Source organism: Microcaecilia unicolor, chromosome 6 (assembly GCF_901765095.1).
Source record: "Microcaecilia unicolor chromosome 6, aMicUni1.1, whole genome shotgun sequence".
Lineage (NCBI taxonomy): Eukaryota > Metazoa > Chordata > Amphibia > Gymnophiona > Siphonopidae > Microcaecilia > Microcaecilia unicolor.
The window spans coordinates 296951018-296974074 of NC_044036.1; the positions used below are offsets into that span (position 1 = coordinate 296951018).

General features: G+C 43.0%; 1 protein-coding gene across 1 annotated transcript in view; it reads right to left on the bottom strand.

Annotated features, from left to right (window-relative positions):
• Nucleotides 1–23057, bottom strand: part of LOC115473204 (collagen alpha-1(XXVII) chain B-like) — a 252306-nt gene that overhangs the window by 183155 nt on the left and 46094 nt on the right. Inside the window, exons 4-6 of the mRNA XM_030207971.1 lie at nt 12916–12969; nt 5743–5796; nt 151–204 (exon numbers count right to left, since the gene is read on the bottom strand). Of these exons, the coding sequence (XP_030063831.1) occupies nt 151–204; nt 5743–5796; nt 12916–12969 (162 nt within the window). The remainder of the gene's footprint in view (nt 1–150; nt 205–5742; nt 5797–12915; nt 12970–23057) is intronic.

Sequence of the window (23057 nt, forward strand, 5' to 3'; positions counted from 1 at the left end):
ATACATCTTTTGGAAGCTCCACAAGTTGCCAGATTTGTGAGGAAACCGTCTCTTGTGTGTTCGTGTTCAGTGCTACCTTTGTCTAGTAGTGTTATAAAAATGATAAATAATAGCAGGAGTATACAAATTTCCAAGGTCCAATTTGCTTACTTTTAATCCATTTAGTGCTTTTCCAATAGATATTCCAGGATCCCCTTTCTGGCCCTGCAAAAATTAAGAAATTATTAAATTACATAATTCAACGAAATGTGAGATCATGTCTTTCGTCGAGACTATTTGATTCATGGGTCTTCCTCTCCTATCTGTACAAGTGAGGTCGATGGTCTGTATTTGCTGGAGACTAAGTGCTCCTCATGTCCCTACAGCCTGAGAGTTAGCTGTGGTTTCGGCTACTGCAAGGAACGGGTCGTTCTTAAGAGGCTGAGGTCACCACAGCTGCTTAGATTCTTGGAAAGGGGGATCTGATTAGAACGCCCTTTTCCAAACCTAACTTTTAAAGAGTTTCTGCAATACAAGAGAGCGGCCTTCTTACTGGGTCAAAGCACCCTTTAACACTTTTCCAGAGTGCAGCAGAAAAGAAGAGATAAATTTTACAGTTTCTGAAATACAAGAGAGCAGCCTTCACAGAGTCAAAGCACACTTTAACACAGCATTTTCCAGAGTGCAGCAGAAAAGACGCGTGGCGAGTGAAAGACAACATGCACGTATGTACTGAACTGTGTGTTTTGTCCCCAGAAGCCTTATGCTAGTTTTTATAGTGTAGCCCTAAAATGTGTTTAATGTTATTCTCACTTCTAAGGACTTTACTGCTGCAGTCACTTACAGCAATGATATATGACCAATGCATTGTGTGTAACGTAGTCTCACATGTACAGCAGCCACCCCTGCTTGTTTGTAGAAAGTTCGCTATTAGTATTCTATTCTCCTGAAAAGGTGTCCTCCCTTTCTCAGCTAAGCTTCTGATGCGTCAGCAGAGAATGACTTTTCTCTTCAATCAAGGACTGCCCTCTGTGACCACCTCTGCTACTTGGTCTCAGGCTCTGTCCCCCTATTGGTCCCTTTACCCCACCCTCCCTGGGCTTGTGGGTGTTTTTCTTGACCTCTCTGTCTCCATGAGCTCAGAGATTCTCCATCTTGTCTCAGATGCACATGTCCCCTGCTCCCCTGCAGTGAACGTGTCTTTTTACCTCACTCACTCTTTCTCTTACAATATTGCACAAATCAGCATCCCATCTCTGAACCATCTTCATCTACTTGCAGTGGCGTACCAAGGGGGGTGGCGGTGGGGGCGGTCCGCCCCGGGTGCACGCCGCTGGGGGGTGCCGCGGTGCGCGCCTGCTCTGAGTTCGCTGACTTCGCGCGTTCGCTGCAGCTCCCTCTGCCCTGGAACAGGTTACTTCCTGTTCCGGGTCAGAGGGAGCTGCAGCGAACGCGCGAAGTCAGGGAACTCTGAGCAGGCGCGTGCTGTGGCACCCCCCCCCAGTGGCGTGCACCCAGGGGGGGAGTTCTGCCCCGGGTGTCCGCCCCCCTAGGAACACCACTGTCTACTTGACAACTACCTCACCTCTTCCATAAAGCTTCCTTTTCTTCAAATTTCCACCTCCACCCACCGACACAGCTTTCAGAACCAGGGCATTTTTTGAGGGGGTACTTGGGGGTACTGAGTACAGGCACCTATTCCATTATCTGCTAAAATTGACCCAGGGACCTCAAGTTTTAATGAAAGATCTCAGGCTCTACACACCAATTCTGCCTTGTCATAGATTCTGTGACTGGTTGCAGGGGGCCTGGCTATTGTGGGATGAGTCCCTCAGTGATCACCCCACCCCTGAAGGGTGGCCTAGCATTTGAGTACCGGCACCTTTTTTTGCTAGAAAAAAACGAACTGTTCAGAACTATGAAATCTCTTGCCTTGGGGCAGTAACTTCTGAGAATCTACGAACTGTGAGTAAATTAGCTACATTTAATCAATTAACATAAATTTCAGAAAAAGACAAGGGACGTCTGGTGTTTGCTGACATGCCGAGGTTATACTTATTGTTTCACGAAATGCAAGTGGTGTGTTGCTGAGCACCGAGACTGAGCACTTAACAACTACATTATCATTTCTCCTCATTCCCCCCTAGTAACCCTTGAAGCTCTCTCAAGAAATGCTTAATTAATCATTCACTACCTATATGATGGCAAACTGCACAATAATGTTGTATGACTACATTTTTTCTACATCTCTACTATTTATCTTTATTTTACCATTTCTGCTATACAATGCAGGATTTTGGCACTGTTGTGTTTACGGTCCTCATGATGCTGAGCGTTTCTTCACTGAATCTTCCAGAGCAGGGCTGAATAAATATTTGAGACAGTAAGTAAATGGCACAGGCTTGTGGTTGAAATGTGGCCAAATGCCTTTGGCTGTGTGCCCTGATTTTGCGCTGTCATAGCCCATGTATGTTCCCTGCCATTTCTCTGCCTTTTTCGATCTGGCAAGGCTGCCAGGGCTCTGGCTTATCAGAGGGGTCACACTTGGTCCCACAGAGGGAGGAAGGAAGGACAACTGCTGATGCAGAGTTACAGTGAGGTTAGGTTTCAGAGCTTTCTCTTTCAGCCCTTGGCCAGCATGAAATGCTATGTTATTCAGTACAAAATGCAAAAATTGTTGAACAATAGAAACTCTCTCCCTCATGCAACGAAAGAAATTCTAAAGGGTTATTGTAGTACTGTATTCCAGCCCATGGGGTTTTCAGAATTTTTTTTTGTTTTGTTTCTCCTTTGAATTGTTTTACTTTGCAGCTAAAGCATATGCTTTATTTAAATGTTTTTTAAAAACCAAAGTTCTGCTTCCTCCCTCTGGGACTCAATCCCAGAAGAGCTGCGCATAATCCAGGACTACATGTCAGGAAACAGGTCAAAACCTGGCTTTTCTGGCGGGTCTTCAATGGAAGATACAACTGACTCTGAGCCACATACATCTTCATTGATCTTAGCCAGCAACCTGAATAGTTTATCTGGCAGTCTACTTGTGGACAAAATTTTTCATACCATTTCACTATTTTCATCTCATGTTAACATTTGTATATGTTGATAAGTTTGTGTCTATATATGTGCATCAGCCTTTGCACTATTTACCTGTGTAATATGTCAGTCCATGGTCTTTGCAATATTCTATTCACTGGAATATGTCTATGGGGCTTATTTTTGAAACAAAAAAACGTCCAAAGCAGTGGCATAGCCAAGGGTGGGCTTGGGTGGGCCCAGGCCCACCCACTTTCAGCTCAGGCCCACCAGTAGCAGCACACCTATGATGTGGCCGGCAGAGATTCCCAAGCTGAAAACTCCCAACAACTGTCCCTCCTGCATACCTTATAAATAGCAGATCTTCGCCTGCAGGAAGCAGCGACTGATATATACTGCTTACACCGGCCCCACAGCCTTCCCTCTGACGTATTCCCGCCTATGCGGAAACAGGAAGCTGCATCAGTGAGAAGGATGTGGGGCCTACATGAGTAGTGTGTATTAGTTGCTCCTCACTGCCGGTGAAAGTCTGAAATTTAAAAGGTGTGCAGGAGAGGAGGGATATTTGAGAGACCATATGGCATACAGGCAAGAGGAGAGACCCAATCACCTATGGGATGGGATGGGGTGGGGTTCTTCTGCCCACCCATCTTGGGCCCAGGCCCACCCAAAATTGGGTGTCTGGCTACGCCCCTGGTCCAAAGAGCGGCACGAAGCGGCAGATGGATATTTTTTTTGCCAAAACATCCAAATTGCTATTTTCAAAACACATTTTTAAGTCAAATTTCTATGTAATTTCTCTAAATCTCAAGGGGGCATTGTTGGGGTGGGATTTGGATGTTCTCAAAACTTGGAAGTTCTTCTACCATAATAGAAAAAAAGCAAAAATGTACAGGGCTAAAAGTTAAACGGTTTGGTCTAGACCTGTTTCAATCACAACTAAGTCGCAAAAAGGTGCCCTAAATGACCAGATGACCATTGGAGGGGTTAAGGAATGACTCCCCTTACTCCTCCAGTGGTCAATGATCCCCTCCCACTCTCAAAAGAAACAGTACATACCAGCCTCTATGGCAGCTTCAGATGTTATAGCCAGTCCTATTAGAGATGCAAGCAGGTCCCTACAGAAGCCTAGTGGTTGGTCAATGCACTGTAGAGAAAGGAACCCAGACCCATATTCCACTCTAACTGGTTCACTTGTGGTGGAATGTGTGAGCCCTTTAAAACTCATCTGCGGACATAAGGGCTATTGTGGTTGTGCACAGTTGGGTACATTATGTTTTTGGTGGGTTTTGGAGGGGTAACAGTGAGATGTGTACATGAGACCTTTTATGTGAAATTCACTGCAGTCCACCTGCATCTCTGCTGGGATGTCTGTGTGGCCAGTCTACTAAGAATATTGGCCTCCCCACACATCCCAATGGCTTGTTTTTGTGTGTTTTTCCCTTGGACATTTTTTTTTAATGGTCTTAAAGATTGACGCACTGAGCATAAAAACATCTATCAAATGGCCATTTTCTGAAAACAAAAAGTTAGACATTTTTCTGGTTTGGAAATTGTTATGTTCTATACTCAATTTCTGGATATTTTTAGCAAAACGTCCTAAATTGGACTTGAACATCATATCTAAAATGCTCCTCCATGTATACTATATATATATTGCATACCCTAGTGGTGACACTTTGTACCTCTGACCCAATTGCAGGTCTGGCATGGAAAATAGTGATATGATCTGTTCTGCATTTTAACTTACTTTACACTCCTTTGGCAGAATCTTTTCAAAAGGTTAGTTAATGGGTTGACACTCGGTTTACAGAAAGTGTTTTATAAGCATGATGGGGTAATTCTATAAGGTAGATACTACATGCATACATGTTTAGAATACTAGCTTATATGTGCCACCTAAGCACTATTCTGTAACAATGCACATATCTGTGATAGCATGTGGTCTGCATGTGTACACATGGGCAGTGTGTAAGTTACACGTCTATTACTGGAACTTAGGTGTGAGTATTTACACCAGCTTTATGGCTAAGGTAAGTGCTCACACCTAAGCGTATACATACGGATATACCCTGCTAAGCTAGTATCCTATAAACTAAAGTGGGTGTCTGTTTTCCTTTATAGATTATGAGCCAATCAGGTGCTTTGTTATTACATTATGATCATTTATTGTTATGTTATTAGAGAGTAATTCTGTAACAAGGGACCAAGTACACTCGTTTCAGCTTTTTGCCTTTTCTCCTTTCATGTCAGGCATGTATTTGAAAGCCCCATCAGATTTCGTTCTATTAGGTAGGATGTGTATTTATATCAAGTTACAGGCTTCAGTCACTCACATCTAATCTTGCCTTTTATGAACATAAAGCTCAGTGTGTTTCTCTATTCATTTTGGAGTTTGAGAAGAAAGGGAGGAATGTTAAAGCAGGAAGTGGAAGACATGGTATGAAAGAAGAAATAAAGAAAAGGGGGAGAATCCAAGCTGAAGAAAAGTGACAGGAAAGATTTACAAAAATTAAAAAACAAAAACATAGAAGTCTGAAGAGAAGAAAGGAATAAAATGGCAAAACAGATAGACAAGGAGATCAAATAGAAATGAAGATGAGATGGTAAAAAGCAAGAGGCATCAAAAGACTGGGAAAATACTACAATATTTTCTGTTTAAGTGCTACTACAAAAAATGTTCTTGCATATCATATGATGCTGGGGAAAATGCTCAAGTAAAGTACTCACCTTAGCACCTGGAGGACCAGAGCGACCAGGGTTTCCATGAGGACCAGGAGGACCCTTAAAAAATTGTAACATAGTAACAGAACTTAAGTTCAAGATGGTAATAAACAATCACATTGGTCTAACCAGTCTGCTCAATTGCACTTTTTCCATTTTGGGTTGATGAGCAAATCAATTCCCATATCCAGTTTAACACCAGATATCCACCATCCACGATTTTAACCTGAAAGTTCAATCCCTTTCCCACCACAGTCCTCCAGAGTAGTCTAGGATATGTCCAGAATAAGTCAAACTACTGGCCTCTGCCATTTATCTTTTTCTATGATTTTAACAAGACCAGCACTAAGGAGGAACGTTATCAACATGGGCTACTGTTAAAATGGGTTATTTTACCACAGTCTCATTGCATAAAATGGGACCCTGTGCTAAAACAGCACAACTAGTGATAAAATAACTCATCGTAACACTAGCCCATGTTGATAACGTCCTCCCCCCCCCCCCCCCCAAGATCACTAAATCCAATTTCCAACACCCAAGTTCCCCTCTATATCTTATTACCAGGTTATCAAACAACCCATTCAGCTATCAAAACTAGGAAAACCACTGTTCAAAATTTAGACACTTTCAACCCTACCATCCCACATAGGTTACCCCAATACATTGGAATGAAATTATACGATCACATTACCCAATCCTTCATTCCCCACATTGATTGCCATTGATTGATTGAAGGTCAAGTTCAAAACATTTTGTTTGATTTTTAAGACAGTGCAGCAAAGAAAACTTTGATAGTTGGCTGATGTTTTGGCTACCTACTAGCCTTGTAGACTGTTGCTTTCTTTGCAGAAATTATTTCGGAGTGTCCCTTTGTGTGTTCTATTGCAGCAAACTAGATGAAGAGCTTTGAACTATTTTGGTCTCAAATTGTGGAATATGTTACCTTTGCCAATTAGTGTAGAACCCGACTTTATAAAATGTCAAAAATTGATTAAAGCATGGATTTTTATACAGTAATTGGGATTAGCAAAGATTTATCTAGTTTTTGAATGTGCATTTTAGGTTATTTGGGGTTATCAATGTGATTGTAATTAAAAGTGGATCAGTAATGAATGAGTAATGATGGGTTGCATTTTTTGGAATTAATTTTATTCAGACATTTCCTATTCTGCCTTCTACAGAGATATATCAAGGCAAGTTTATCTTTATCATATAATTTTTGATTATTGTAAACAGAAAAGAGAGGGGAAGAAAAGCAAAGATAAAACAGTTAGGGGCCAATATTTAAAGGTTACCGAAAAGGCTGTCCTAACTTTATCTAGTTACTTAACATAACATAACACTTTATTTTTATATTTCACTATAATCTCACAGTTCTAAGCGGCTAACGGTCATAAAAACTGGGCATTCCCAGCTATTACAAACATCCAAAATATTATCAATAGCTTTACATAATAGACCTATTATAATTGTCCACATACAAATTTCTGGAACAAACACATTTTAATCTGTCGCCTACAGTCGAAATAACCATTAATGCTCAAAAGTACAGCAAAAGCATCATTAGCCAGTTTTGTCGCCTGATAAGCAAGCAAAGTCTCCAGTTGCTTAAGCCTCTGGTTAGTGGTCTGAATATTGCTACTAGACAGACAGCACTACTGGTCAGCGCTGATTCTAGATATTCAGTGCCAGCTTTTGTTATTTTAACTAGAGAATATGGTAAAAGCAGTTAACTTAGCAGGGTTTAAAAAAGTTATTAAGCTGGACTTGGGAAAATTCACTACTTTTTTCTAGCATAAGCAGCATAAAATCTGTTTTACTCTTCTGGGATCTTGCCAGGCATTTGTGACCTGTATTGGCCACTGCTGGAAACAGGATACTGGGCTTGATGGATCTGTGGTCTATCTCCCTATGGCAACACTTATGTTCTTAACCACAGTTGCCAGGTTTTTTTTTTTTTTAAAGCTAACTTCTACAAGCTGAATATTGGCACTTTACATTGTTACAGTGTTAAAGAAGAAAGAGAAAAGACAGATTAAAGCATATGGGTCAGAAACTGGTCACGCTGCCTGATGCATCTCCAAAAGCCAAAGAGAAATAAAGAGTTTTCAAGTCAGTCTTGAATTGAATGTAATTAAACTCTGTGTGTAGAGTGAGAAGTAAAGAATTCCAAAGGGACGGAGCAACAATAAAGAAGGCAGATTGCCAAGTGGATTCAAAATGAACCTAAGAGACTGGGGGAAGATGTAGGAGATTCATGTTCTGAGATCTGGTGGGCCAAGAGGAGTACAGGTGAACGAGGTGCAAGGTAAGATACAGTGGTAAACCAGTGGAAAAAAAAAAACTTGTGAACTAGTAAAATAATTTTGAAATTAATATTGAAGGAAAGAGTGAACCAGTGGTTCAGTGACAAGAGGGGTAATATGATCATGTTATGAAAACTTTTTTGTGCTATGCCTTGACTAATCCAGTAAGGCATGTAAGCAAATGCACATAAATAAATAAATAAATAAAATTGCTGTTAGAACCATAACCACCAATCCATGTTATGGTTCTAACAGCAGTTTTTTTAATTAATTAATTAATTAATTAATTAGGGGTCCTTTTACTAAGGTGCACTGAAAAATGGCTTGCAGGTAGTGTAGGCGTGGGTTTTGGGTGTGTGCCAATCCATTTTTCAGCGTGCCTGTAAAAAAGCCTTTTTTAAAATTTTTGCCAAAAATGGACGTGCGGCAAAATCAAAATTGCTGCAAGTCCATTTTGGGTCTGAGACCTTACGGCTAGCCATTGACCTAGCAGTAAAGTCTCACGTGGTAACCGGACGGTAATGACCTATGAGTGGCAAATGCCACTTGGCGGGCATAGCTGACGTGCGCCAGAAAATAAAAAAATATTTTTTGGGTGAATGTAGTGGGCGCGTGCCAAAAATGTCATGCGTGCCGTTTTGGCATGCATTGACACTTACGTGGTTTAGTAAAAGGGCCCCTTAATTAATGTGCACTGGCTGGCTTAAGAGGTAAGCCAGTCAGTGGTATACCAAGGGGGGGGGGCGGTCTGCCCCAGGTGCATGCTGCTGTGGGGGGGGGGGGCGCGCCTGTTGGCCGAGTCCACTCGTTCCCTTCCTGCTGCTCCCTCTGCGCAGAACAGGTTACTTCCTGTTCCAGGGCACAGGGAGCAGCAGGGAGGGAACGAGCGGACTTGCCAACAGGCACGTGGCACCCTCCCAGCAGGCAAAAATGCACCCGGGGGGGGGGGGGCGTTGCACCCGGGGGGGGGGGGGGCGCATCGGCAATCCGCCCCGGGTGTCAGGCAGCCTAGGAACGCCACTGAAGCCAGTGAGGCATTTGTTCAGGCTACCACAGCTTAAGAGTGCCTAAAGCCTTCCTCATCCCTTCACATTAGTGGGAGTATATTCCTTTGTTCTTCTCCCGTCCCATGCTCCTCTTTCCTGGATTATTGAGCCCATTCACATTCCAAGACCCTATTAACACCTCCCTCCCTCCGTTATACCTCCATCACTAATTCCCCTCTCTCTTCTCCCCTAACCCCGTACCCTATACTCCATTATTCTCCTCTCCCACTTGCTCTTCCCCCCTCCCTGTAACTATCCCCTGCCATTGCTGACCTCTCCCCTCCCAGATCAGCTCTCTGCAGAGGAAATGATGCCACATTGGGATGGCATGTAAATCATACTCCCATCTCCCTTCCTCCAATCATCTCCCTTTCCCTTCTTCTGTATACCACACCAGTTCCTCTATAATAATTCACCTTCCTCCTCCCTCCCACATAGAACTTTGCCATGAGTCAAAACATTATGTATGTCAAGTCAGTACATACAGACAGGAGCATTGCAAGCACCAAATGCATCCTGATTCGGTGCCCTCCTGCCCTGCCCACTTTGAGGACATCAGCGCAAGGGAAGCCAGTGGACAGCTTCCCTTGCCCTCTGTACAGCCACACACAGCTTGCTAAGGCCTTGCAAGCAAGTAGCTAACCAAGCAGGAAGAGCTTGGCACGTATGCACTAAAGGCCTGCCACATCTCCACCCACCCTGACACTGACTTCTTGTTATTGAGTGGAGGGAACATGGCATCCTTTAGTGTGTGCATGTCCTGAGGCCCTCTGCTTCCTTTTTGTTTAGTTTCTGGCTTGCCTGCTCAGTCCTGCTGTTTTGTCTTTCGTGATAATGACTCAGTGGCAAGCATCAGGGGGAGAGGAAGGGGAGATCCTGGACTATAAAGGAGGGGGGATGCTGGAGTGTGGGAGAGATGCTGGACTGCTGGGGAGGTGAGGGGTCTGTGCTGGGACTGCTGCTTTTTAACATATTTATAAATGATCCAGAGATGGGAATAACTAGTGAGGTAATTAAATTTGCTGATGACACAAAGTTATTAAATCACAAGAAGATTGTGAAAAATTGCAAGAGGACCTTACGAGACTGGGAAACTGGGCATCCAAATGGCAGATGACTTTTAATGTAAGCCAGTGCGAAGTGATGTATGTGATAAAGAGGAACCCAAAAACCATAGTTATGTGATGCAAGGTTCCACATTAGGAGTTACCAACCAGGAAAAGGATCTAGGTGTTATTATTGATGATACATTGAAACCTTCTGCTCAGTGTGCAGCTGCGGCTAAGAAAGCAAATAGAATGTTAGGAATTATTAGGAAAGGAATGGAGTACAAAACTGAGGATGTTATAATTCTTTTGTATCGCTCCATGGTGCGACCACACCTCAAATACTGTGTGCAGTTCTGGTCGCCACATCTCAAAAAAGATATAGTGGAATTAGAAAAGGTTCAGAGAAGGGCAATGAAAATGATAAAGGAGATGGGACAATTTCCCTATGAAGAAAGGCTAAAGTGGCTAAGGCTCTTTGGCATGGAGAAGAGATGGCTGAGGGGAAATATGGAGATTTATAAAATACTGAGTGGAGTGGAACAAGTAGATGTGAATCGCTTGTTTACTCTTTCCAAAAATACTAGGACTAGGGGGCACGCAAAGCAGTTACTAAGTAGTAAATTTAAAATGAACCAGAGAAAATATTTCTTCACTCAATGAGTAATTAAACTCTGGAATTTGTTGCCAGAGAATGTGGTAAAAGCAGTTAGCTTAGCAGGGTTTTAAAAAGTTTGGATAATTTCCTAAAAGAAAAGTCCATCAATCATTATTAAGGTGGGCTTGGGAAAATCCATTGCTTATTTCTAGGATAAGCAGCATAAAATCTGTTTTGCTGTTTTGGGATCTTTCTGGAAACTTGTGACCTGGATTGGCCACTGTTGAGACAGGATACTGGGCTTGATGGACCTTCGGTCTGTCCCAGTATGGCAATGCTTATGTACTTAAGAAAGAGGGGGGGGGGGACGACTGCTGATCCATGGGGATGGAGGACAAGAAGAAACTGGACTATAGGAGGAAAAGAGGGAGCAGTGAGATGCTGGAATGTGGGGAGAGAAGGCTCAGGGGGACCAAAATTAAAGGTTTGCCTAAAATGCCTAACATCCCTGTACCAGCCCTGTGCTTTCAACATCACAAAGATGCATATTTCTGGTTTAAAAAGGAAGTACGTGTTGCTGCAGAAAGATGTGGGGTCATGTAGACGACAAGCATATGCTTGCAATAATCTTCCTACTCACAGTGCTACCCATTTGAGACTGAAAGAAAAGGAGTGATACCGCACACTGTCACTATCTGTTGACTGTAGTTTCTGTTGAACGGGTCTTAAGATTTGCAGAAATATTTTTTCATCCTTGTAAATTTCTGTAGTTTCTATGGACTTTTAGCTCAATTGGTCAGCCCTCTTTGGGACTCAGTGTTGTAACCCCCCCCCCCCCCCCCCATCTTTTAATCTCCTAATGCCCTTCTTGTAATTTAACATAGTGGCAATGATGCTTTAGCCAAAGAGAGATCATTCAGGAACTCAGAATGCATTAAATCCAAACCTGACCATTAGGTGTCACCACTATGCAATGACTGAGACTTTGCCAGCCTCTGGGGTTATGAATGCTGCCTCTTCAGTTTTCCAAACCCTGGCCATGCGAGTAAAAGAAACTACGTTCAGGATTCAAAATCCTGATCTCCTGAATGTCAACTATCATTACTACCACAGAGCCAGTGGGCTAACCCTGTCTCCAAAAATACCTCTCTGAATATTTGAGCCCCACATCAAACAGTGTCTATGGAAGCCTTTTCAGGTTCCCACAGGGGATAGTTCTAGTTTAATTTTATCTGTAAACCCCTCCTCTTTGTGACAGTGGCGTAGCTACGGGTGGGCCTGGGTGGGCACAGGCCTACCCATTCTTGCCTCAGGCCCATCTAGTCTACTGGCCCATACGGCCCCCAAAGCACCTCACGCTCCTCTCTTCCTCTTCTCCGTTCATGGCATGGTATCTGCCTGTCTCTCTCTGAACCCCCCATCCCCCTAGGTGTACCTCAGAGCTTTCCCTGGTGGCAATTCCTATAGGCAGTCTGCGCCGGCCCTGAAAGATTTCCTCTACCGTGTCCTGCCCTCAATGATGTCACTTCCTGTTTCTTCACTGGCGGGAACACAGTAGAGGGGAGTCTGCAAGGCTAGCACAGGTTGCCTATAGGAATCGCTGTCGGTGACAGCTCAGAGATAGAGCCGGGGGTTCAGAGTGAGAGATGGGCAGATGCTGGGTCTGGAGAAGAGGAGAGGGAAAAAGATTAAGACATGTGAGTAGGGGCAGAGAGGATGGAAGGAGAGAGGGAGAGATGGATGCAAGGGCGGAGGGGAAGGTTATAAAAAAATGTATATATGTATGGGGGTGTGGGTGGGAAGGGCCCACCCAAAATGGCAGGTCTGGCTATGCCCCTGCTTTGTGATAGGAACGGAGACATTCAGATTTTCAGTAGAGTAAGCATATTAGATTACGTTTTACATGTAATAATATATTCAATTATCATTCATGAATTTAGTAAGGACTTTCTATTCCATCATCCAAATGAATGCAAACATTAAATAGTACCCAGGGTCAAAAATGACCTTACAGAGCCCAATCTGATATGTCCTCCCACAATGACACAACATTTCTAGAATGTTTTTCCAACCAGCTGTGCACACAACAGATGCTTGCTCCTAATTATACAAACTTCTCTATATAAGAAGTTTGCCTTTTTACAAGTGACCTGTATGCATGAGTTTGGCAATTATACACATACCCGTGGCCCACGTTTCCCAGGTGGTCCAAGAAGGCCAGGAAGTCCACGAAGACCCTGAAATGATAAAATGTACCTTTGAAAATCAAATATGAAGAAGTTATAAAACATTCTTTGGGCTCATTTTTAAAACAAAAAACATCCATAAAACATCATAAGGTGGTAGATGGATGTTTTTCTCTCAAAGTTGCGATTTTCAACACTCTGTTTTTAGACATTTTTCTCCACAGTTTGTCCAAATTTCAAAAGGGCATGTTGGGGACGTGTTTTGGGCAGGACCTGGGCAGCAGAAGGGCGGCACCAAAACATTTTTGACAAGACCTGTTTTAATCACAAATAAGTGACCTAAAGGTGCCCTAAATGATCAAATGACCACTGGAGGGATTAAGGCAAAACTCCCCTTACTCCTCCAGTGGACACAGTCTCCCTCTCAGCCCCCTAAGATGTGACAGTGACAGTACTTACCAGGCTCTATGACAGCTTCAGATATGATGGACATTCTTGTTAGAAAAGCAGGCAGGTACCAGGAGTAGCCTAGTGGTCAGTGCAATGGACTACAAAAAAAAAAAAGGGACCCAGGCCCATATCCCACTCTAACTGGTAAAATGTGGTGGAACATGTGAGCCCTCCAAAAAAACCCTAATACCTACTTTACCTACATATAGGTACAACCTTGAGAGTTATTGTAGTGGTGTACAGTGAGGTACAGTAGGTTGTTCTCTGTTCTCGGAGGGCTCACCATACAATGGAGGAGTGGCCTAGTGGTTAGGGTGGTGGACTTTGGTCCTGAGGAACTGAGTTCAATTCCCACTTCAGGCACAGGCAGCTCCTTGTGACTCTGGGCAAGTCACTTAACCCTCCATTGCCCCAGGTACAAATAAGTACCTGTATATAATATGTAAACCCCACAGAAAGGCAGCATATCAAGTCCCAGTTCCCTTTCCCTATTTCAGATTCTACATGGAATGTTGCTACTATTTGAGATTCTACATGGAATGTTAATGTTGCTATTCCACTAGCAACATTCCATGTAGAAGCCTGCCCTTGCAGCCGTGCAGGCTTCTGTTTCTGTGAGTCTGACGTCCTGCATGTACGTCAGACTCACAGAAACAGAAGCCTGCACGGCTGCAAGGGCAGGCTTCTACATGGAATGTTGCTAGTGGAGGAGTGGCCTAGTGGTTATAGTGGTGGACTTTGGTCCTGGGGAACTGGGTTTGATTCCCATTGCAGGCACAGGCAGCTCCTTGTGACTCTGGGCAAGTCACATAACCCTCCATTGCCCCAGGTACAAATAAGTACCTGTATACAAAATATATAAGCCGCATTGAGCCTGCCATGAGTGGGAAAGCGTGGCGTACAAATGTAACAAAAATATAAGGGGGTTATGGTAAGATGTGTACCTGGGACCTTTTATGTGACGTCCACTGAAGTGTCCCCTAGACTGCCCCACTGCTCTGCTGCATTGTCTGTGTGGTCAGTCTACTAAGAATGATGGCTCCCCCAGACATCTCAATGGCTGGTTTTTGGGTGTTTTTCTCTTGGACTTTTTTCCCCCCCAAAATGGTCCCTATAGAAAAATGCATTGAGCACAAAATGTCTAGAAAAAGGTGATTTCAAATCAAAGAGAGAGACTTTTTCAGGTCCAAAAATTGCTATGTTCGCCACTCCATTTATTGACATTTTTAGCAAAACGTCCAAAATCAGAGATGTTTTTATCAAAAATGCCCCTCTTTATGTAACAACTCTACAAAGCCTAGACACTGTTTTTCAGCCATAATGGAACAGAATAAACCCGTCCAAGACTAACACTAAGACATTTTGAGCTAGACCTGTTTTTATAACGAATAAGGCACAAAAAGGTGCCCTAAATGACCAGATGACCACTGGAGGGAATAAGGGGTGACTTCCCCTTACTCCCCAGTGGTCACTAACTCCCTCCCACCCCCAAAAATGTAATTAAAAACATTACTTGCCAGCCTCTATGGCACCCTCAGATGTTATACTCAGGTCCATTAGAACAGCATGCAGGTCACCTCTAATAGTCTAGTGGTGGGTGGAGTGCATTGCAGACAGGTGGACCCAGGCCCATACCTCTCCCTACCTGTTACAGTTGTGGGGGAAACTGTGAGCCCTCCAAAACTCACCAGAAACCCACTGTACCCACATGTAGGTGCCCCCTTCACCTGTAAGGGCTATGATAGTGGTGTGCAGTTGGGGGTAGTGGGTTTTGGGGGGCTCAGCAGACAAGATAAGGGAGCAATGGTGAGATGTGTACCTGGGAGCATTTTATGAAGTCCACTGCAGTGCCCCCTAGGGTGCCCTATTGCTTTCCTGGGATGTCTGGGGGACCAATCTACTAAAAATGCTGGCTCCTCCTACATCCCAATGGCTTGATTTTGTGTGTTTTGAAATTGGACGTTTTGTTGTTTGAAAATGGACCAAAAAAACAAAACGTCCAAATCACAAAACCTTGTTCAAAACAGTGTTTTCAAAAACAAAAATGACCTTTCCTATTTAGAGTTTGGACATTTTTTGCAAAACGTCCAAAGCCAGACCTAAACGTCATATCGAAAATGTCCCTCTATGTACTGCTATCTGAATATTTTTTACTGCTGTAATTGTCTATTGCCTATGGTTGGCTTATTCTTGCTGTATACTGCATTTGGTGAATTTCTTTAAAAAAAGGTGGCAAATAAATCCTAACAAACAAATATGGTCAAATGTCAAATTTGTGTATCCTGTCTACATCAGAAGAAAGTTATGATACCAACTGGGGCAATGCAAGGTTATTAGGTGCCCTAGGTGAACCTTCAGCCTTGCATCCCCATTAACTTGCAAGTTCCAATAATTAAACTCAATAATCATGATCATCCCAACATATTTGTCCTAGAATGATCCTGTAAAAATGCATAATCAAAATTTTTACTTTTAAGTATCAAACTTTGGTTTGTATACATGAGCCTTTCAGAGCAATAGCGGGCCATGTCCACTTTTTGCATTATTTCAGTTATGTGGTGGCGTACCGAGGGCAAGGTGGGGGCAGTCCACCCAGGGTGCACGCTGCAGGAGGGGTGCAGGGAGCAGCCGCACGGCTGTCGGCTCTACTGGTTCCCTCCTCCCTCTGCTGTTACTTCCTGTTCCGGGGCAGAGGGAGCAGGGAACCAGCAGAGCCGACAGCTGTGCGGCTGCTCCCAGCACCACAGCAGGTAAGCAGAATGCACCCATGGGGGTGGGGGCTTGGATGTGAAGCACCAGTGGGGACGCTGCACCCGGAGGGGGGGAGGTGCGCAGCGCAATCTGCTCCGGGTGGCAGCCGACCAAGAAACGCCACTGCAGTTATGTTCTGATTCATATACTCTATGGCCTAAAGACTTACAAGAGAAATCGGGCCAAGTGGTTAGGTATGGACATGGCCTAATTATTCAAAGTCTTTAGGACAGAGAAGCTATGAATCAATGCATAGCTGAAAAAATATAAAAAGTGGACATGGCCCACTTTTGCTCTGAAAGGCTCACGTATATGAAATGTGGCCAGTTTCCAAAGGCTATTTACACCAGTTAATGGGCTACTTGAAAACTGCCATCGCTCCCTGCAATGATAACTCTTGGACTTAGATGGGCTAGAAGGACCTATTGGCTTGCTTTGATCGCAACTGGTCTTTGCTGCCCCAAGTAACTGCCTGGCTTGCCTGATAACTAAGCCAGCCCTGGATACCACCAAGTATTTCTCAAATAACAGTAACAGTCTCTATGTCTGATCTTCAAGGCCCTGAAAGGAAATGGCCCCGAGTATCTGAAGAATAGGATGATCCTCCACACACCACCAAGGACACTAAGGTCCTCCCAAGGTCTTTCACTAACTACACCCTCTCCAAAAGACATTACATGATGTGATACCCGCAAGCGAGCCTTCTCCGGAGTAGCCCCCACACTCTGGAATGTATTGTCTGAAAGGCTCCACTTAACACAAGACTACCTCTACTTCGGGAAGCAGGTGAAAGCTTGGCTCTTCAACCAAGCCTTTAACGGAAGAAGTAACTAACTTGTTAGTCTCACTCACACACACAAGGATTGACTCGGGCTGCACATACTGCAGCGGGACATGTTTATCCACTCCTACTCTAGCTGAGATAATATTTAACCATCTCTCTGACCTCACGTGCAACTTTCTTCAAATCAATCACCTTACTTTCTAATTCTTCCTACTCTTTTACTCATCTATATGTTACAACTTTGCCTTACTCTTCACTACCAATTATAATGTTCTAGTACATATCGTGTTGTCATTGCAAGTAGTAGACCATGCCATACTTTGTATAGTTGTTCGAATATTTTTACTGCTCTAATTGCCTCCTGCTCATGTTTGATCTATTCTTACTGTACACCGCCTTGAGTGAATTCCTTCAAAAAGGCGGTAAATAAATCCTAATAAATAAATAAACAGTCACATGAAGTCTGAACCACAGGAATCTCGCAAGACAACGAGGAAAAACAAGTAGCAAACACATAAGTATAGCGGAAAATACAAAGGATTACTCCAGGAACCATTTTTTGAACAAAACTGGACACATGAATGGTTAAGAAGAGGTGAATTGTAACCTAAGGATGAACAATTGATAGTTGCAGCCCAGGACTGCAGATTATGGACAAGATGATTTATAACAAGCATAAAGAAAGTTGGTGCAACAAACATCTGTAGATTCTGTAAGAAACAGCTGGAAATGGTCACTCATCTCATAGCTGGCTGTGAAGTTCTCATGGCATAAAATTTCTATCAAGAAAGGCACAACACTACAGGCAAAGTATAACCTACACAATCAGTGCTACTTTCAATGGCTACAACTAAAACACTGCATTTCTGCAAACTTTGATATTAACTCATTAAAGGATGAAACTCCAAGTTGTTTAACATTATGCCATCAGTTGGCTAATGGGAAAAAAACGGCATCAACATGGTACAAAATCTTACAGGATCACTCTTCTCATTACCCTTCAGCTTTACAAAACATTTGGAACAAAGAACTCAATTCTCAAATTACTGAAGAACAATGGGAAAAAATCTGGACATTATTATATAAATCTTCAAAATCATCTGCTCTTACCCAATCATCATTCTACATCTTGCATAGAGCTATGTGGACACCTTACAAACTTTCCAAAATATCTAAAGAAATTTCAAATAGATGTTGGTCTTGTAACAACCATGTAGGCACATTAGACCATTTAATTTACCATTGCCATATACTGGATGAGTATTGCTCTCATATAGAGGAAACTATTTCTCAAATTCTAGATTTTAAGATCTCATTAACATACAAAATCATAATCACGGGAGAATTTGGTTTAGACATGATACTACAAGCACACATAGCCAAATTACTTCGTATATTGATTCATGTTGCTTTAAAACTGATATGTCAAAACTGCAAGGACTTTACGAAGTTATCTTATGATATGTGGTGGAATACAGTATGTCTATACGCTAAATATGAAAAAGCTGCTGCTCAGAAATGCGGTTCCCTTGTAGCATTTAATAAAACCTGGTCTCCCATACTCAATTACTTATCCAATCAACATTAATTATTATAATTCAAGCATCTATAAATGGGTACTAATTACAAATATAAGAATAATTTCTTTTCTTCACCTCTAACATTTAATAATATGTTTACTCCTATAGTTATAATTACCTGTAATGTTACAGCATCAGGGATTCTAGAGATGATGTAAACACTGTCCATAATTTTTCTATAAGTCAGTGTATATGTTCTAACTTGTTAAACTGTTATTAAGTCAATGGTACTTAATTTCCTTTTTTATTGTTATATCCAAATTAATAAAAATGATTGAACAAAAAAAAAAGAAAGGCACAACATCACTATACTGGAAAAGCATCGGAATCATGACCCTAACAGAAATATAACATAGTAACGTAGTAGATGACGGCAGAAAAAGACCTGCACGGTCCATCCAGTCTGCCCAACACGATAAACTCACATGTGCCATTTTTTGTGTATACCTTACCTTGAATTGTACCTGTCTTTTTCAGGGCACAGACCGTATAAGTCTGCCCAGCACTATCCCCGCCCCCTAACCACCCGCCCTGCCTCCCACCACCGGCTCCGGCACAGACCGTATAAGTCTGCCCAATACTATCCTCGGCTCCCAACCACCAGCCCCGCCTCCCACCACCAGCTCTGGCACAGACCGTATAAGTCTGCCCAGCACTATCCCCACCTCCTAACCACCAGCCCTGCCTCCCACCACCGGCTAAGCTTCTGGGGATCCCTTCCTTCTGAGCAGGATTCCTATGGGTGCAAGGAAACCAAACATAGTGGTAAAAGAGAAAAAACACGAGAACAGCATTGATGTCAGTTCCATTTTATATTTTCTTTAAAAAAATCTGTGGGAAAATTACCATCCTGTTTACCAAGCCGCATGGCAATGCCAACACAGCCCATTCAAAGTGAATGGGCTATGTCGGCATTAGTGCATGGCAGCTGCTAGTGCAGCTTAGTAAACGGGGGGAATACTGACGCTTCCACCAATTTTCTCTTATTAGCGTTTCTGGAAAAGGGGCACAAAGATATCAGTGCATGTTGTACCCCTTTACCAGAAATGCCAATAAGAGAAAATTAGTGGAAGCGTCAGTGTTGTGCCGGCAGCTCCTGAGGAAGCGATAAGCTGTGAAACAGAGGGGCTCCGCAGAGCTAGTACCGTGCAAAGAAAAGTTGAATCTAAAATGTTAAATCATTTTCCCACAATTGGATTTTTTTTAAAAGAACATATGAAAACACAAAACATAAAATGTAAGTGGGAAAAGAAATAAAAGAAAAGTAAAGTAAAGAAGAGAATAAAGGGTACAACTGAAAAGATAATAATAATAAGGATGGTGGTAGGTTTTGACTTATGATGCAAAAGTCTGCAAAATATCAGTAGCCCTGTTAATACTACTACTACTATTAAACATTTCTATAGCTCTACTAGTCTTACGCAGCGCTGTACAAATTAACATGAAAAGACAGTCCCTGCTCAACAGAGCTTACAACCTAAATTGGACAGACGAACAGACAGCTAGCAGTGGGGAAATTGCAGTGGTAGGGGTGATAAGAGAGGGTGTTGAGTAAGAGTCATGGTTAGGAGTCGAAAGCAGTAGCAAAGAGGTGGGCTTTAAGCCTAGACTTGAAGACAGCCAGAGACTGAGCCTGACGTACTGGCTCAGGGAGTCTATTCCAGGCATAGGGAGCAGCGAGATAGAAGGAACGGAGCCGGGAGTTAGCAGTGGAGGAGAAGGGGGATGACAGGAGACTTTTACCCAGCGAACGGAGTTCACGGGGAGGAGTGTAAGAAGAGATGAGAGCGGAAAGGTACTGAGGAGCTGTGGAGTGGATGCACTTGTAGGTCAAAAGGAGAAGTTTGAACCGTATGCGGAAGCGGATAGGGAGCCAGTGAAGCGACTTGCGGAGAGGGCTAACGTGAGTATAGCGATTCTGGCGGAATATAAGACGCGCAGCAGAGTTTTGGACAGATTGAAGAGGAGATAGATGGCTGAGCGGGAGACCAGAGAGAAGCAAATTGCATTAGTCTAGGCGAGAGGTGATAAGGGTGTGGGTAAGGGTTTTGGTAGCGTCCTCGGAGAGGAAAGGGCGAATTTTGTTAATATTATAGAAAAAGAAACGACAGGTTTTGGCAATCTGCTGAATATGAGCAGAGAAGGAGAGAGCGGAGTCAAAGATGACTCCAAGGTTGCGCGCATAATTAATCTGCTGCATAATTAATCTGCTGCATAATTAATCAATTAAGTCCTTGAGTCTAAATATGATTGGTGCATATATAATCAGCAAAGTTAATTTGGTTTTGTTGAGTACATTTTATTGGTTTGCAAGCCAGAGTTTGGAGTCATGCATTAATGTTGCCATTATTGCGCAGCCATTCAAAATTCTTTCCCACGTGTACACTTATCGCCACCCATTTTGTAAGTGGTAAGGGTTCACATAGTATCTGTGCTTTAGTGTTGGCTAATGGAGCTGCACTAATTGATTAGCACAGGAACATCCACTTTCCACAGTTAGCAATCTGCCACTTACCATAGGATGGCTGAGCACACCTTGTGGTATGCCATTTTAAGCTGCATTAGGCACACATTAATGCCTACCACAGCTTAGTAAAAGGGCCCCTTTATGTGCTCACTTAGTCCGTTATTGGACTAAATATCACCGCTAACCAGCTGTCACTCCACCCCCTTGCCCACCCATAACCTAGTAGATGTCTGGTTAGCGGTGATATTCAGGGGTATTACCCAGTTAAGTGCCACTGAATATCAGTGGTCAACAGCTCAGCAGGGTTTAAAGGGCAGGAGCCTCTCCTGCCCAGTTCCTTTGAATATTGAAAATGCCAACAAACATCTGCAGAAAGCTGCGGCACATTTAAACTAGGTGCGTCAGTGGCATACACACACCCCCTGTCAGACCCAGCCCCTCTCCCAACTTAAAATCCTCTCGGCTTAAGTCTTTACCCGGGCCTGTTTCGGGACGTACTCCCTGAATCACCTGCCCTTCACAAAACAGGAAGTTGCATCAGAAGGGGTGGGATGGTTCAGGAAGGAGGCCCTGGAGCACTTCGTAGGCAGTCTGTGAGTGCTGCTACCACTGCCCGGGTGAAGACTAAAGCCAAGAGTATTTTAAAGTATGGGGGCAGCGGCGGGGTGGAGAGATAGAGGCAGTGGCAGTGTGGGGGCGGCACAGGGGGGTGGGGAGATGCACTCCCTGTAAAAAGTTCCTGGCTATGCTACTGGCAGAAAGTACAGGTAAAATGAAAACTCAGGTATGTTTAAACCTGCTCTCGTGTTAAGTACAAAGCAACGCACATTAATCGCAACACTGTCCATGCCTACACCAGTCACAAAATAGCAGGCTCATTCTTATCACTGTGTGTACTTTAACACAGGAGCTATTTTATAAGAAGCATTTTATATATGTATACTGGCATATCCACACAAAAATCCCTTTACAAAATTACCCTCAAATATGGAAAACACTATTTTGGGGTGGAAAATGGACAGGGACTACACCTTACATGTTAACAGGGAGGTCATACTGTTAATGTCTCAGATAATGCAGAACAATTAATGCTAATTTAAGAGACAGAGTTATCTGTATTGCATGTTATTGGCTGTGCCTTTATGTGCTGTCTACTAGATAGCTGCCCAAACTATATTAAGAAAAACCCACCAGACTGGTTCATAAAATGCGTCACTGAACACGTAGAATACATGTTCTCGCATGGTCATTTCCCTTCTGATAAGGGCAACATCATACTCACTCCAATCCCTAAAAACGCCACAAATAAGATCAATGACATTACAAATTATAGACCAGTGGCCGGTCTAGTAGCACAACAATTAATGGAATATCTGATGTAATTCTCAGGTCCTCCATAATTCTCAATCAGGCTGTAGGCCATTATATAGAACAGAGACAGTCATAACTACGCTGATAACAAAATTCAGAACATTGATATGCCAAGGTCAGAAAATTCTACTACAATTTGATATGTCAAGTGCCTTTGATGTAGTAGACCACACAACACTAATGACCCTGCTAGACAACATGGGAATTAGCGGTGCAGTAGCAGTTTGGTTCAATGGCTTCCTAAGGTCAAGATCATATCTAATACAGATGGCCAACCAGTTCTCAGCCTCTTAGATTCCTGAATGCGGGGTGCCACAAGGTTCCTCAATATCACCTATACTATTTAATGTTATGATGGTTCCACTCAGCAAGAAATTGGAAAACACGGGATTTAATCCTTTTATATATGCTGAAGAAGCCACTATTTATGTACCTTTCAATAACAATATCACAGAGATATTGGACAAGGTCAAACAAGGTCTCAACCTCATGGAAAATTGGGTCATAACCTTCAAACTTAAACTAAATAGAGACAAAACCAAATTCCTGGTTCTATCAAGCTCACACAATCCCACTTCATACCTAAACTTCACAATCGACCAAACAATATACCCAATTGAACCACAACTAAAAATATTAGGAACTATTCTTGATAAACATCTATCTCTTGAAAATCAGGTTTCAGCAGTCACATCAAAAAGCTTTACAACTCTAAGGAAACTGAGAAGAGTCAGAG